The following is a 17,034-nucleotide window of genomic DNA, read 5'->3' on the forward strand; positions in this document are numbered from 1 at the left end:
GAATTTGTTACAGGAAAAAAACCCTCAGTATATGTGAAGCACAATAAAGCAAAGTAAAGCAGGGTATTGTTTTTTTTAATGGATCATGCTATTGACATTGTATCTAGAAACTCATCACAAACCCAGCGTCACATATTTACCCATATGTTTTCTTCCAGACCAATTTTATAATTTTAATTTTTACATTAGGTGTATGATGTATTTTTCCACTTTGGGTTAATTTTTTGCATAAGGTGTTAGGATTGTGTTGAAATGACTTTTTTATGGTTTTTTGTTGTTGTTGTTGGCCTGTGAACAGCCATTCCAGCACCATTTGAGAAGGCTATTTTTTCTCTATTGAGTTGCTTTTGCACCTTTGTCAAAAACATAATTTGGCGTATTTATGTGAAGACTCTTTTTCCGTAAAACACAGGTTAGAACTTCCAGTATGGTATGCTCCCTTTGAGCTGTGAAACATTGCCTTGTTCTGGATTTTGAAGAGAAAGACCTCATTGTCTCACCATTAAGTATGCTGTTAGCTCTAGGTTTTTTATAGATAGCCCTTTTTAAGCTTAAGAAATTCTCCTCTGTTTCTAATTTGATGAAGATTTTTTAAAATCATTAATGGTTGTTGAATTTTGTTGTTTTCTTTTTTGTACCTTTTGAGATCTTTTAAAATTTAGTTTGTTAATTCAATTAACTATGTTTATTGATTTTTAATTGCTGAACCATCCTTTTGAATTTCTGGAGGTGAGCTTCACTTGGGTGTTATGTATTAGCCTTTTAATATGTTGCTGAGTTCATACTGTTTTGTTGAGGATTTTTGCATCTGTGCTCCTGAGGAATATTGGACTATAGTGTTCCTTTCTTGTAATGTCTTTGGTTTAGTATTAGGATAATTACTCATACAGTTAGTTGGGAAGTGTTCAGTATTCTGCTTTCAGAGAGATTAGGTAGAATTGATCTTATTTCTTCCTTAAATGTTTTATATTTTCCAGCAAATTTTTCAGGATTTTCTCAGTAAAACTGTCTGGGCCAGGAGGTTTTTTGGTTTGTTTGTTTTGGAAGGTTTAAGTTCAATTTCTTTAATCAATATAGAACTCTATGTTATCTATCTCTAAGATGACTTTTGGTATTTTGTACCTTTTAAGAGTCTGTTTCATCCAAGTTTTGTGTAATTGTGATTGTGTCAAATATATGCCCGTATAAGTTTTTGGGGTTTTTTTGTTTGTTTTTTGTTTGTTTTTTCCTGGGCTGCAGTTGCAGCATATGGAAGTTCCCAGGCTAGGGGTCAAATAGGACCTACAGCTGCTGGCCTATAACCACAGCCACAGCACCCTACACCACAGTTCAGGGTGGCACCAGATCCTTAACCCCCTGAGCGAGGCCAGGGTTCAAACCTGCACCCTCGTGGATACTAGTCGGGTTTGTTTCCACTGAGCCACAACAGCAACTCCTTTTTTAATTAATGTCTGTGGGATAAGTAGTGATACATCCTCTCTTAGTTCTAATATTGGTAATTTGTGTCTTCTTCAGCCAGACTAGAGGTTAGTAAATTTTGTTGATATTTTCAAAGAAGCAGCTTTTGGTTTTATGGATTTTTTTCTGTTATTTTTCTGTTTGAAATTTATTCCTGCTCTAATCTTTATGATGCCTTGCCTTCTTCTTGCTTTGGAGTTAATTTGCTATTCTAACTTCTTTAGTTTCAAGCATAGTTTACTGTTTTCAGATTTCTTCTAATTATTTTCATTAAGTTTCCCTCTAAGTACTGCTTTAGCTGCATCCTACAAATTTTGCTACATTATATTTTCATTTAGTTTAAAATATTTTATAATTTCCCTTGGAACTTTCTCTTTGATTCATGGCTTACTTAGAAGTGTGTTGTTTAACTTTGAAATGTTTCAGAATTTTTCTGATATCTGGTTTAATTCTATTATGGTTGAGACTATATACATAGTATGATTTCAGTTTTTCTAACTTTTAATTCTTTAAACTTTTACTTATTTGGCTGCATCCATGACATGCATAAGTTTCCAGGCCAACAACTTGCACCACAGCAGGAACCTGAGCTACTGCAGTGATGCCAGATCCTTAACCTGCTGTGCCACAAGAGAACACCTTTGATTTCTATTTTAGATTTGTTAAGGTTTGTCTTAGGGCTGAGTATGTCTGTCCTGGTGAACATTCCAGTCGAACTTGGGAAGAATCTATTCTCTGTTGTTTGGAAGACTGTTTTATAAATACCCATTAGGTCAGGTTGGCTTTTAGTGTTATTTAACTCATCCATATTTTTATTGATCTTCCTTCTCCCTCCAATCTGTTTTGTTAATTACCAAGAGAAGCATGTTGATATCTCCAACTATAATTGTGGATATATCTATCTTTTATTTTCGTTTTTGTCTCATGTATTTTTTTTTTGTCTTTTCTAGGGCTGCACCCATTGCATACGGAGGTTCCCAGGCTAGTGGTCTTTTCGGAGCTGTAGCCGCCGGCCTATGCCAGACCCACAGCAACGTGGGATCTGAGCCGCATCTGCGACCTACACCACAGCTCAAGGCAATGCCAGATTCTTAACCCACTCAGCGAGGCCAGGGATGGAACCCCCAACCCCATGGTTCCTAATCGGATTCGTTAACCACTGTACCACAATGGGAACTCCAGCCTAATGTATTTTGAAGTGTAGGTGTAGTGTAACTTTACGGAGTTAATGATCTTTTACAACAATTAGAAACAAAAAAGATATTTGTTACCCTCATTTACATTGTTTATTTAGATCCAGATTTCTGATTGTATCAAATTCATTCATAAGTGTTTCTGCCCCTTTTTCAGATGTAGTGTTTGGGCTGCTTTTCCCAGCAGAACTTTTTCTCATTTTATTCTCTTCCAGCTTCAGTGGGTTTCCACCAGTTTCCTCAGGCTAATAATTTTGTTGCCTTTCGCTCTGCGGATTAGATTTGTATTCCTTAGGAGATACGAAGGACATGGGGCTGGGCAGAGGTTCAGTGGTGGCTGTTCTCAGTCTCTAGCCAGCACTATGGGGGAAGCTTTTCCAGGATTCACCTTGATTTTACCCTGTGAACATCTTGTGGGATTCCTGGAGAGAAAGCTTGCAGGAAGGCACAAAATTCCTCTAAGTCTGCAAAGGCCTCAAAATGTTATTCAAGCCTATGCTCAGCCTGTACAATTATTTACAAATTATTAGCTGAATCTTATTAGCTTATATGGCATTTGTTAGAGCATTTGACCTGAGTAAGCAAATGCTCAGGTCCTGTTTGTCCTTATGCCTGTCTCCTCAAATTTTGTGTTGGTTGTTTACACTGTGACCTCAGTTTTATGATGGGTTCAAGAAAAATCATTCTTTTCTGTTCTAAGGGTGAGCACAATGCCTTTTTCCAGGTCTCTGCTTCTCTAAGGTTGAAATTTTAAGTTCTCTGATTATGTTTTTTTTTTTTTTGTCTTTTTGCCATTTCTTGGGCCGCTCCCACGGCATATGGAGGTTCCCAGGCTAGGGGTCTTATTGGAGCTGTAGCCACCGGCCTACGCCAGAGCCATAGCAACGTGGGATCTGAGCCGCGTCTGTGACCTACACCACAGCTCATGGCAACGCCGGATCGTTAACCCACTGAGCAAGGGCAGGGATCAAACCTGCCACCTCATGGTTCCTAGTCGGATTCGTTAACCACTGCGCCACGATGGGAACTCCAGATTATGTATTTTTAAATGAGTAATTTTGAGCCTTGAACTCCTAGTATATATCTTGGATACATTTTAAAAGAGTGCTGTAACACCCAACTATGCTGATTCTGGCCCTGCTGCAAGTTAGAAAGGGAATGACCATTTTATAATTACCAAAGTTTACTCAGTTTGCCAAATACCTGTTGGCATTTTTTCTTTCAGCCAAAATCAGCATGTTTAGCATTTGACCATATAGAGATACACCGTGGTGTTTTAAGCTCTGTTATATTTTTAAGTGATTAAAATTTTGACACAGCCAGAGGTAAATTAGGTCCTAATTTAGGCTCAGGGGCATATTACACACATAATATGCATAAAATTCCCAAAGAATTATACAGTTAAATATAAAGTTTAAGTAATTTAGTGTTTAAGAAATTTCAGTGTAAATGATGTTATCTTTCAAAACTATATGGGTGTTGCTTATGTATTGATTTTTATTAAACTGCCTCAGAATTTTTTTTTTAGGGCTGTACCTGTGGCATATGGAATTTGCCAGGCTAGGGGTCCAATCAGAGCTGCAGGCACTGGCCTGCGCCACAGCCACAGCAATGCGGGATCCTAGCCGAGTCTGCAACCTACACCACAGCTCACGGCAACACCGGATCCTTAACCCACTGAGTGAGGCCAGGGATCATACCCACATCCTTGTGGATACTAGCGGGATTCCTTACCACTGAGCCACAATGGGAACTCCCCTTCGTCATTTTAATAGCTCTTGCTTAATTGTCCTCCATGGGAATTGTGTCAGTTTACATTCTTACCACCATGGCACAAATGTGGTTTTTTCATTTTCATAGCTTTGTTCAGTAAAGCCACCTAAATTTTGAACATTTAACAGATTTATTTTAAATTGCCCTTTTCTTTTTATAGCATATCACAATGTGTCAGAAGTAGTTAAGTTTATACCTATGTCATTTTTTGGTCATATCTTATATCAGTAATATTTAAAGCCATAGGAAATTTTTAACAATTAGAATGTACTAGCACACTGTTTCTTTGAAGCAGAGAATTAATACCTGAGTTACAACTCAAGGAATTAATTTAAGTTTTTAGTTATTTTGTTTTATGAAGTAACTATCTTAGCTATTTCTCTGGTAAGTGACTAACAGAAATAATGTACATATAGCTCCCAATTGTAGGGATGACTAGGCAGGGGGATACAGAGACCAGGCAGATGATGGATAAGATGGTCTAGCAGAATACAAAATTATGACTAGGGTTTTAGGTTTAGTTTTAATTTGTATAACTGAATTGTTTTGTGACTACATAGCTAGCAATTGTTAATTCTCCTACCCAAATTTACTTTACACACACACCCTTGGCTAAGTATCTTGATCTTGAATTGTTTTTAATCTGTCAGAGATCATAAGTGCAAAAGTTTGCACCAGAGGCTTTCTTGAGGTGTTTTCTAGCTCATGGTTCTTTAGTTCTGTTTCACCCACCTTTAAACTGTTTTGACTTGGCTAGATTTCAGACCTGAGTTGTGATTTAACAGTATTATAGCTACCTTTGAATATTATTTTAGATTTTCTTATTCTTCAAAAAATTTTAATTTATTTACAGTTTGCATATACTCAAAGAATATAGTGTAATAAAACAGAGCTGTGTTCTCACCAGTAGCTTAAGAAATAGAACAGTACCTGGAGTTCCTGTCGTGGCACAGTGGTTAACGAATCCAACTAGGAACCATGAGGTGGTGGGTTCGGTCCCTGGCCTTGCTCAGTGGGTTAAGGATCCGGCGTTGCCGTGAGCTGTGATGTAGGGTGCAGACGCGGCTCGGATCCCGCGTTGCTGTGGCTGTGGCATAGGCTGGTGCCTGCAGCTCTGATTGGACCCCTAGCCTGGGAACCTCCATATGCCGCAGGAAGCAGCCCTGGAAAAGGCAGGAGGACAAATAAATAAATAAATAAATAAATAGAACAGTACCTAATATTTCTGAAACCTCTGCTATGCTTCTGACTATATCCTCCTTGAGCTAATTTTTATAAAAATGATTTTCTATGGAAAGAGTGTGACACTGGATAGGCATTTACTAAGGCATTTAGTAATTATAAAAATAAGCTAGTAAAGGAAGAAAAGTCTCAAATACAGAATGAAACCAATTATTCTTTATTACAATAGTTACAGGTAATACTTTAGTGGTATTTATTCATATCACAGTTACTCAGACTATATACAAATAGGTATTTATACAAGTCTGTGTTTTAAAAAAGCATTTAATGACCAAAGAAAATCACATTATCAACAAGATTTTTTTCTAAAAGTTATGGCCAGTAACAAAGAAAATTCACAGTTATTCTGAAAATATTTTAAAGATGCAGGAATCATATTGCACATAATACAATTATAAACTCTACTGAACAGATCTGTATATTTTAATCTAGTTTTTCACAAAATTTACATCATCATGCAATACTTCACTGTATACAGAATGGTGGAACTAGAATAAACAGGTTAACTTATAAACTTATAATGGCCACAAAATTAGAATTTTTTAAAGTTATATTTAAAATAATTTTACTATACAAAAACCCCAACACTCCAGTGTAATAAAGCTTAACGGACAGAATCAAAATTTGTTCACAGATGAAGTTACTTTTTTTAGTGTTCTTCTTTGTCTTTTCCTTTCTTTTCCTTTTCATCCTGTAGTGCAGTACCAAGTTTTTTGATAAGAACTGACAGAACCTTGTCCAGTGGGTCCATGACTCCTCTTTGAAGCCATTTAGGAATAGTAGTCCTGGCATGATGAAAGCCCAATTTTTGAAGAATATAATCAACACCTACTGGATCAATCTTTCTTCCAGTCCAAGAAATTAATCTAAAATAATTATAAATTATTATTATTAAGGAGTTCAGCGCCCTAGCACAGTCCTGAAGGTGGGTTCAGAACATCACTAAGCCTCCATAATATGCACAAGACAAAATCTTTTCAGTATGTGCAACTGATTAACCCTGCAGTTCCTAGATTCACTGTAGGAGCACTCAAGAGATGTGTAAGCCTACACAGCAATGGGGTTTAATGAATTTTACCAGGATTTATTTATTTTAGGCCTCAAGTTATATGGTCATTTTAAAGTTTTAAAGGACATCTGGTTCATTCTGAAAGATGTTAATTAGCTTGATGGGGGAATCCTTTCAAAATGCAGGCATATATTATTAAATCATGACATTGTACACTTAAAGTATCTGTTTTGTCAGTTACACCTCAATAAAGCTGCAGAAAAAAAGGCTAAAATTTACTAAATGTTTGCTATGTGCTAAACATGTCTGAAGGAAGAGCTACTTTATCTCCCTTCCTTCCATATAGAGGAACAGCATTAGTGAAACACTCCTTGTCTTTCTCTGCACCCTTACTTATAACTTATCTGATTGGCAAATTAACAGAGGGACTGACTAATGTAGTTGGTACTCTCCTCCCTTCCAGCTCTTAGGAGTCACTATTTTGAACTATTCCTCCAAGCCATAGTTTTACAAGGACAGGTCCCTAAATAGGTTAGCCTAGGACTGTTCATGGCTGCCTGTAACTAGGTGAGTACACAGGACTGCTGACTGTGCAACTTCAACACCCCATTGCACCCCAGCCCCTTGAGTTCTGCATCACTGAATCCCTGTAGGTATGTCAAAACCTGGACTTTGTAGTAGAAAGACATTGTTGCCTAACATCAAACCACATTCTCTGTTAACAGCTATCAGTATCGAAGCTGTCATTTTGATTTCCAGCTGCCTCACTTCCTATTTCAATTGATCCTGATCTTATGTAGAGAAAAAAGGAGCATTAAGCACTGGTCTATGAAAACTCTTAATAGTTATAAGCATGTTGCACTAATTAACTCATGTAACCAATATAGCAAACCTAGAAAATACTATTTTCCAAATTTTTCATATGAGGCAGCTGAGGCAGAGAGCAGTTAGGTCCTTTAGCCAAGGTCACTGAGCTACTGAGTAAGAAAGCTGGGCTTAGAGCCAGAGCTCTTAACCATGTTCTTCTCCACTACCATATGTATTACTTTAATCTCTTGGTAGTTTTCTTAAGAAAAAGCAACAGATTTATGGCAAATGTAACTATTTTTACCCCTTTTTTTTTTTTTTTTGTCTTTTTTCTTTTCTAGGGCTGCTTCCACGGCATATAGAGGTTCCCAGGCTAGGGGTCTAATCAGAGCTGTAGCTGCTGGCCTAGGCCACAACCACAGCAACATGGGATCCGAGCCACGTCTGTGACCTATACCACAGCTCTCAGCAACGCCGGATCCTTAACCCACTGAGCAAGGGCAGGGATCGAACCCGCAACCTCATGGTTCCTAGTCGGATTCGTTAACCACTGCGCCACAACGGGAACTCCTATCCTCGTTTTAAATTAAAAGATACTTAGTCAGTTTCATTACATTTATTTAGATTTACAAATACTAAGTTTTCTGCATTAAGACCTTTGCAGGATTTTAATTTTGTTCCTGAGTATTGACACTCAGGATTGTCAATCAGTGACTGAAGTCTTAGTAGTATTAATATACTTGTGTAATGGTACTGTTAATGCCAAAGTGTTTTGCTGATTGGGTTACAACAAATTTTATTAAATACATATTACTAACAAAAAGTTAATACTTTCTGCTTATACAGGAGTCCACTGAATAATGGAAACTTAGTTTGGAATGACTTTCTGGCATAAATATATCTGAATAATAATAATAATAACCTTATCTAAGTGAAGTATGTATCATTCTGCAGAATGTTGTGCTTAACTGTGATGGACTTTTTTTTGACACTGTTGCATGATTTTGGACAGTTATAATTTGACTAACAAAACAGCTGTGAAGAAAGGGGAAAAATAATTGGAAGATTTGTGAGGGTTAAATCATATAGAAGGCCAATACAAAGCAAGTACTACCAGTTATGGGAGAAATGTAATGTAATTAAAACTAAGAAAATACTTCAGAAATTTTGATATGAAAACAAGTTGGGATCATGACTGAAGAACATGACATGGTAAAGGAACCTGACAATTAAGTCTGACATTTCAGGATGGTTTTATATCACTTAGTAAGCAGACAGAAAGCTACTCTGACACTGTAGGTTCTATTACGATATCATGACATACGTGAGAAATTATAACAGTTTCTTAATGATGATGTATGATTTCTGCATCTTCCCAAAGTGACAAAAACAGTTTACTGCAGCTACCTCAAACATCTGAAAATAACATCCTGCTGAGATGATGAAAAAATAACAGCAACTGTGAAAGTGGAGTTATTCTCATGTTTTACTGATTAACTGGCAGAATGTCACACAGTGGACAGCTGATCAGTGGCTGTGCTATTCTTATATTTGTACTTGTTTTGCCTTGCCTAGAAGCACTTATAAAAGCAGAAAGGTGCAACACAAATATCAGTCACAAGCTGTAGAGGTTGTACATGATTAACATAAAAATATTTTTTGGTAAACCATACTTAACCTGCAGCCTTATTTATAACCTTTTTCTCTTAATAATCTCATAGGAAGTAGGTAAATATATACACCCACCACCTACCTAAGTGTGGGTTCTAGATGCCATGTGTTGCACATAAAATCTCTCCAGTCCACAGTCGTGTAAGTGATACTGTCTTCCCTGTCTTTGTCAGAGGAATTTTCATCATGAATTATAACTGGACTCTTTTGTCCTGGTCGAGTAGATAAAATCCGAGGTGGAAAAATGGCTGTAATGAAAATTATAGATTAACACTGCAAATATATATATATATATATATATATATATAATAAATTTATTTTAAATCACCATACAAAGTAATGGGCTCTATTTATTTTATTTATGAACTGGCCAAAGCCTCTATAAATTACATTTCAAGTAATATTTAAACATGAAAGCCATAAACATACATGCCCATTATTGTCTTGGAGAAAGACAGACAGTATCAAAGTTATTTTATTCTTTTACAATTAGAAATAATGTCATCATATATTTTTGAATAATAGCATATGATTTATATATATACGTCTATGCCTAAAACTAATGGTGAAGAATGCTGAGATTTGAGGTTTCCTTGTGATGCAGCAGGTTAAGGATCCAGCTGTTGTCACTACAGGGACTCAGGTTGCCACTGTGGCACATGTTTGATCCCTGGCCTGGAACATGGATGGCCAAAGGGGGAAAAAAAAAAAAAAAAAAGAATGCTGCTGAGATTTATTTGATAGCAGGCATAGAGTGCTGAAATTGATAGATGTGGGGTTTCTAAAAAAAAAAAGTGCTTGTAGGTAGATGACTTTTGAACAGCTTATCGAGATACAATTCATTTAAAGTGTACAACTCAGTGGTTTTAATATGTTATTGGCTATATATATTTGAACAGTGGTACTAAGGAGCTTTTTCACTCTTCATAGTTGAGTAAATGTTTTATGAAAAATGAGGTCTTTTAAATTGGCAATCATAAATGATATATTTAAAATCAAATCTGAGACAAAGGTGGTGTTCATATGATCTTTAATAAATACAGCATTTCTATAAGGTACAGGTTTTCAAGACAAATTGATCATAAAATGATTAGGTAATATGATATGACTTATGTAGCTTTGGTATAACTTTGTTAATGAGCAGTGGGATAATATTTTGATTGGGAATGAACCTAGGAATGATGCTGTACTATCAACCACATCAGCACAGATGTCTTCAGTAACTACCTGCTTTGTTGCTCTGCTTCTGTTTATTATTGATCACCATCAATACAGTGCTGTATCTTTTTATTTTTTTATTTTCCCACTGTACAGCAAGGGGATCAAGTTATCCTTACATGTATACATTACAATTACATTTTTTCCCCCACCCTTTGTTCTGTTGCAACATGAGTATCTAGACAAAGTTCTCAATGCTACTCAGCAGGATCTCCTTGTAAATCTATTCTAAGTTGTGTCTGATAAGCCCAAGCTCCCCATCCCTCCCACTCCCTCCCCCTCCCATCAGGCAGTGCTATATCTTGATGTTCTAGAAATATATTGATTCTGCTCTAGTCTTACATGCTGTTAAGAATTTTGAGGCATGTTTATATTTATTTTGGCTAAAACTACTTTTAGTTTTTGAAAAGAAAATATACTTATAGCTATTAAAATATTTTTATTTATAATTAAAATCCCATAGGAATTCCCATCATGGCTCAGTGGTAATGAACCCTACTAGTATCCATGAGGATGCAGGTTCGATTCCTGCCTCCCTCAGTGGGTTAAAAATGTGGCGTTGCCCTGAGCTGGGGTCTAGGTTGCAGACGCAGCTACGGTTGCTGTGGCATTTGCCGGCAGCTGCAGCTCTGATTTGACCCCAACCTGGGGAACTTCCATATGCCGCAGATGAGGCCCTAAAAAAGCAAATAAAATAAAATCCCTATAGATAATAATTTTATTATTTTAGGTTCAATAATCAAGTCTCTATTTCCTCTTTTCCCATTGAAATAAAGTTTTAAAACAATTTCTATAAAAATATATATATATTTTAAGAAACATAGTTCAAGGAGGACCAACACAGTGTTTCCATAAAATGATAAAGGTTTCACATAATACCTGAGAGAAAGAAATCTGGCAGGCATTCATGTCTAGGTAGATAAGAAAAGAATTCTGAACTTCATAGGTTTATCTAGAATTAAGTTTAAATACTAAGGCAGAGAGAAAGACAAGAGGATTAACAGTAACTAATATATGTTGTTGCTCTATGGGAAGACTAGATCTATGTATATTATACATAATCTTTCCTATTATATGCTTTCAATCATTTTACTTGAATGTCTCATAGATTCTCCCAGCCATCACTGATTTCACTTTCACTGAATTTTTGCCACTTCTACATTGAATAGTAATAGAAGAGCAATTCAATTTATGTAGGCTACTTCTGTACTCTTTCCACTTTATCTTTTGGTAATCTTTTTCTTCACTTAAGCATTCCTCATAAGGGCATTTTGAAATATTTACAAATTGTTTTTCTTCATGAAAAAAAAAAAAGCATGATTATAGTGTGACCTGAACAAATTACCTCTATTCCAAGCATTTTTTTTTTAAAAGCACATCTGTTGTTTTACCATTGTATATTCATATAGGTGTACAATAAGTGAATAAAGGCCATGTATTTGGAGAGCAATCATGAAATTTCAAAATATCTCTCTTTTAAATACAGTGTATTCCATTTCATTATATGACTATACCATAATATATTCAACCAATTCCATATGGATATTAGGATCACTGTATGTTTCTTACTGGGCAAACATTTAAGTTTGCAGTGAGTAAACTAATGTTAGGTACTTCATAAAAACAAAACACCATTACTGGGGTCTAAATATTTATAAAAAAATGTTCTGTGCATTCCAAACAGATTTATCTTCTTATTTAAATTCATTTCCCAATTATGTATATAACTCCTACCAGTAACTTTATTATGTAGTCGTTTTTTAGTCATTTCACTTTGACTAGCAATATTTCTTCAGAGGTTTTCTTTTCCAACTTTCTGAGAGTACCCTACAAGACCTAATGTACATAACATATATGAAAACATTTTGTTAAGTATAAAACACAATTCAGTTTGAAGTACAGTTAGAAAAAAAATGCCGTGTACCTAGCAGATACTCCGAGAATCTATCACATAGTCTTACTGTTATATTATTTATTGATATTTGTAAGTTATACCATTTTATCAATAGACCATAAAACCCTTATAGATGGTAGTGAGAGCTGCCTTTCCTGAAGCTTTAATGAAAAAATAATAATATTTTACCCACCTTTTTCTTTTTCTTTAAGATAAGCTGACACTAAATCATGAAGAAACATGATGAGCTCAGCATCCATTGTCACACAGATGTGGTCAGTGAACTCTGTCACCACACTGCATTCTACCTTTGGCTTCAGGCTGGCATCTGCAATGGCAAAGTTTGTTTGTTTGTTTGTTGTTTTTTTTATAGTAGAAGAGTTACTGAAATAAGTCTCTTCCTCTTCCTGTTAACAATGTATTTACATAGATCCCTGTAAATGAATCTACTTAAATGCAGCTATTGAGAAATGAGTAGTTTTTTGTATGTGATTCACAGAATGATGACGACAGTTTACTAAGCACTTTCCAAACATATGACATTTGTTCCTCATAGAAACCTAATGAAGTCCTATTAGCCCCATTTGAGTAAAAATAGATACAACTGGATTAAATTAGTTGCTAGAGGTCGTATAATTGGTAAGAAAATCAATAAATTTGACCTAGAAAATCAATTTCATCATATTATATTACAAAAATAACCTGGGAGGGGGAGTGTGAAAATCTTTTAGAATTTTATCAGTAACTTTAGAAACTAAAAGTTGTTTTTCCACATACCCTGTAATGAAGGTTCTTGTGGTTCCTGAACATGAATGGATTTAAAGTCAAGCTGCATCCTTGGTAGTGCAAAGATAGTCTCTGTTTCATGATTGTAGCTAGAACCTCCTCTGAAGCCACTCAGCAAACTAGAATTCTTCACTGTAGTGCTATTCTCAGTGTTATTAGCATCAACATTCCGAAGCAGGTTTAGCTCTACATGCATTATAATAAAGACAGTAAGAATCAAATAAACCAACAGGCACTGATAAGCATATAGCATTCATGACACTGATACACGAAACCTTTATTTCAAAAGCTAGAAAATGAAAACATTAAAAAAAAAAATCAAGCCATACTAAAGCTTTGGTTTTGAGATTAGTTATATACCTATTTACCTGTGTAGATATGGACAAAGATATATTTATACATATATATATATATATATATATATATATATATATATAAAATCACTGTTTTCAATACTGAAGATTTATAACATGATTTTGGATAAATCAAATAGTTTGGTTTTTTCTTGAACTTTAAAATGAATACTATTTTCAACTGAATCAATATCTGAATTTAAGAGTTTCATTAAGCTCAAAGTTTTTCATAGACTGAATACTTCACTCTTAATAGAATTTATGATTAAATATGATCCTGACCTTGAAACCTGGTAGAAGTCCTGATTTTCCCCAGCATATGTGCTATGGTTACATGGAAGTTGTTTTATAAAAATTAGCATTTTTCTAGGTACACAGGTAGCAGTTCAGTATCCAGGTCGGAAAGAATTCCCTTCCCCACAGTCTCCAATTGCAAAGTAGAATAATCAATATGTGAAAAATTTTCTAACTTATTTCCTTATCCTCCTCTGTTCTCAAAACATTTTTTTTCTTTTTAAAAAGGCCACACCTGTGGCATATGGAAATTCCCAGGCTAGGGGTCGAATTAGAGCTGCACCTGCCAGCCTATGCCATAGCCACAGCAATGCCAGATCCAAGCCACTTCTGTGGCCTTCGGTGTAGCTTGCAGCAGTACCAGATACTTAACCCACTGAGCGAGGCCAAGGATCCAGCCCTCATCCTCATGGATACTAGTAGGGTTCTTAACCTACTGAGCCATGACAGGAACTCCTCAGAACATTTTTAACTGTCTCTGATCCCTGGGGTTGCCTATGCATAGCAACTATTTTCCATGAGGCCCAAGCCATCTTGGAAAGGAGATCATTTTTAAGTAAAACACTCAAGTCTTAACATATCTCCATTTAGTCAGCTTTCTAATACAAATGAAATGATTGGTAAAAGCAGTAATGTGAACTTTTTCATCTAACACAGAAACAACCACAGAATAAGAATTTTTATGACTGCATTACTACCAGGCTGGTGAATCTAATAATCAAATGAAAAAATTCATCAAAAGCACTCTCTTTAAACTTATGACTTCATAGGAATAATTCTTATTTTCATTTTATTCCAGCCATCTTGAACCTTAAGTTTGTGGCATTATATTACTTAGTTGTGTACTAACTTTCCCAAACCTTCAATGTTAACCAAGTATATTTTTCCAGTTATAACATAAACTTAATTTCATTTATTTAAACCAATTTTATTTTGAATGTTTTCAGTTACGTCTAAAAAAATTTTAGTCCATAAGGTATTGCACTAGTAGGATGGTGAGTCATGTACTGATATTACTACTTATGGCAGCTGGAATAAAATGAAACTTGTTTTTAGACATGGAAATTCTCACTCCACTTAAATTCTAAACACAGTAAACAGAGCCCCAAAGTCAGAAAAACAAAACAAGAAATCTAAGAATCAAACTTTTAACCTTCATTCCTTGTGGCTGTAACATAATTGAACCATTCTTTCACACTTGCTACTCCATGGGGTGGATTTTCATGGCGACGCCTTGTTATCTTGGTTATTGTTGCCATAGGACTTTCCAGAGCACCACATGGTTTTGTAACCATGGTGTTATGGCCTAGATGAAAATCCAGTGTTTGCACAATATATGTAGAATGATCACTAGAGCCTAGAGGGAAAAAAGTTTCTTAATGTAACAAACTGTATTTAGGTGCAACAAGAGTGTGGCCTTGTAGCAATAGATGTGAGAAAAAAAAAAATCACAAATACCTTTTCTTTTAGTTACAACTATATTTATCCCCAGGAAGATGAAGAAAGAACATCAGCCATTTTTTTTTTTTCCCTTCATCATTAAGAAACAACTTAGTAGAAAATTAAAGCTAAAAGAAACTACAAAGCACAACCTTGCCAATAAAAATTTTGTAAAATAGTTCTGACTGCCAAGTTATTTCCTTAACTGCCACTGTGTGTCTTCTCTTCATGTTTTTATTTTTATTTTTTGATTCATTTTTTTATCTTGATTACCTGTTTATTTTTTATTTATTTTTTTGTCTTTTTGCCTTTTCCAGGACTGCTCCCTCGGCATATGGAGGTTCCCAGGCTAGGGGTCTAATCGGAGCTGCAGCTGCCGGCCTACGCCAGAGCCTCAGCAATGTGGGATCTGAGCCGCATCTGTGACCTACACCACAGCTCACGGCAATGCTGGATCCTTAACCCACTGAGTGAGGCCAGGGATCGAACCTGCAACCTCATAGTCCCTAGTCGGATTCGTTAACCACTGCGCCATGACGGGAACTCCTCTTTTCATGTTTTTATAAGAAATACTTGTAACTATGACTATGGTCAGCCACAGCAGCAGAAACTTTAATTGCCTAAGTAAAACAATAAGATGGGAAGTTCAGCAGTAAGTCCTTTAACATGTCCCAGACTTCATAGATATTGACTCATTGGCAGTTAACTCCTTGACATGTCAGGTACTTGGTAATAAATATATATGGACTTCAGAAATGTAAGAAAAACAAAATATGTAAGAAAAGAAAATTACTCTGTCATATATAATCATACAAGAAGATGGGGAAACGTGAAAGCTGAAAACATGTCAGTTTACCATCTTCCCAGATCTTCTGGGCTTCGGTCCAAAAAGCAATATTTGGTTCTTCTAAGTGAAAAAGGGCCCATGATTTTGAACGGAAATTTGGACCATGAAAACAAGCTAGCGTCATGTGATTTCCATGTAAGCTCATTGATCCTCCAAACTGCATTCCATCTTCTGGTAATGGAATCTGAAATAAGGATATGTGGCATCCCGATACCACCTTCAACACTCCGGGCCAATGTCGATGATGAGCTGCATCGAGCACTGCAAGAAAACCAAAAAAGTGTCTCATGAGTGGTACGTGGGAAGACACAGGTGGCTTTCAACTTTCTACAGTTGAAGTGACTTAGCTAAGAGATGAAAACAATAATTTAGCACCTGGTTAACATTAAGCAGAACAGTCTGGGAAAAGATGCTGTGTAAGATGGAGAGAACTAAGGAAAGTAGCAACTTGCTAAAATGACAACTAGCACTTCTATAATGACTGATGATTTACAAAGTGCTTGTATGAAATTTTATGCTATTCTCACAGTAACTTTGTAAACTAGTTATTTCATCGTCAAGTGAAACAGAAGAGGGGTTAAGTGAACCAGTGATAAAAAGACCTAGAAATCAAAGGCAGATCCCAATTTTAAATACTTAAACCCAAAAACTCTTTTAGATGCTTACTACTAAAAAGTGAGGCCTGCGAACCAGCATCACCTGGGAGCTTATTAGAAATTCACTCTTATGTCTACCCCTCCATATCTACTATATCAGAATCTTCATTTTAATAAGATCTCCAGATGTTTGAGATGCACATTAAATTTCAAGAGGAACTAATCAGATATATATCTGACCACTGAACAAAGTGGTGATTAAGGACGCAGACCTTCCACACAGTCAGAAACCCACATATAACTTATAGTTGGCGCTCTGTATCTACCATAGATCCAGGATTCAACCAATCATAGATCGTGTAGTACCATAGTATTTGTTACTGTTGAAAAAAATCTGCATGTGGACCTGCACAGTACAAACTTTTGTTTTTTGAGGGTCAGCTGTACAATTCA

At 35.8% G+C, this 17,034-nt stretch overlaps 1 protein-coding gene across 19 annotated transcripts in view; it reads right to left on the reverse strand.

Annotated features, from left to right (window-relative positions):
* The window catches only part of KIAA1109 (KIAA1109 ortholog), a 200,129-nt gene continuing 188,895 nt past the window's right edge, over positions 5,801–17,034 (reverse strand). For 15 of the 19 annotated variants that reach the window (XM_021101619.1, XM_021101620.1, XM_021101634.1 and 12 more), the window contains 6 exons: positions 15,995–16,246; positions 14,852–15,055; positions 13,043–13,237; positions 12,459–12,593; positions 9,236–9,401; positions 5,808–6,532 (listed from right to left, as the gene is read on the reverse strand). In XM_021101619.1, the coding sequence (XP_020957278.1) occupies positions 6,316–6,532; positions 9,236–9,401; positions 12,459–12,593; positions 13,043–13,237; positions 14,852–15,055; positions 15,995–16,246 (1,169 nt within the window). In that variant the 3' untranslated portion in view covers positions 5,808–6,315. Of the gene's footprint in view, positions 6,533–9,235; positions 9,402–12,458; positions 12,594–13,042; positions 13,238–14,851; positions 15,056–15,994; positions 16,247–17,034 lie in introns of all 19 variants that reach the window. The other 4 variants (XR_002346813.1, XR_002346814.1, XM_021101630.1 and 1 more) reach the window with 1 other exon arrangement.

This window comes from Sus scrofa, chromosome 8 (genome assembly GCF_000003025.6).
Source record: "Sus scrofa isolate TJ Tabasco breed Duroc chromosome 8, Sscrofa11.1, whole genome shotgun sequence".
Classification (NCBI taxonomy): Eukaryota; Metazoa; Chordata; class Mammalia; order Artiodactyla; family Suidae; genus Sus; species Sus scrofa.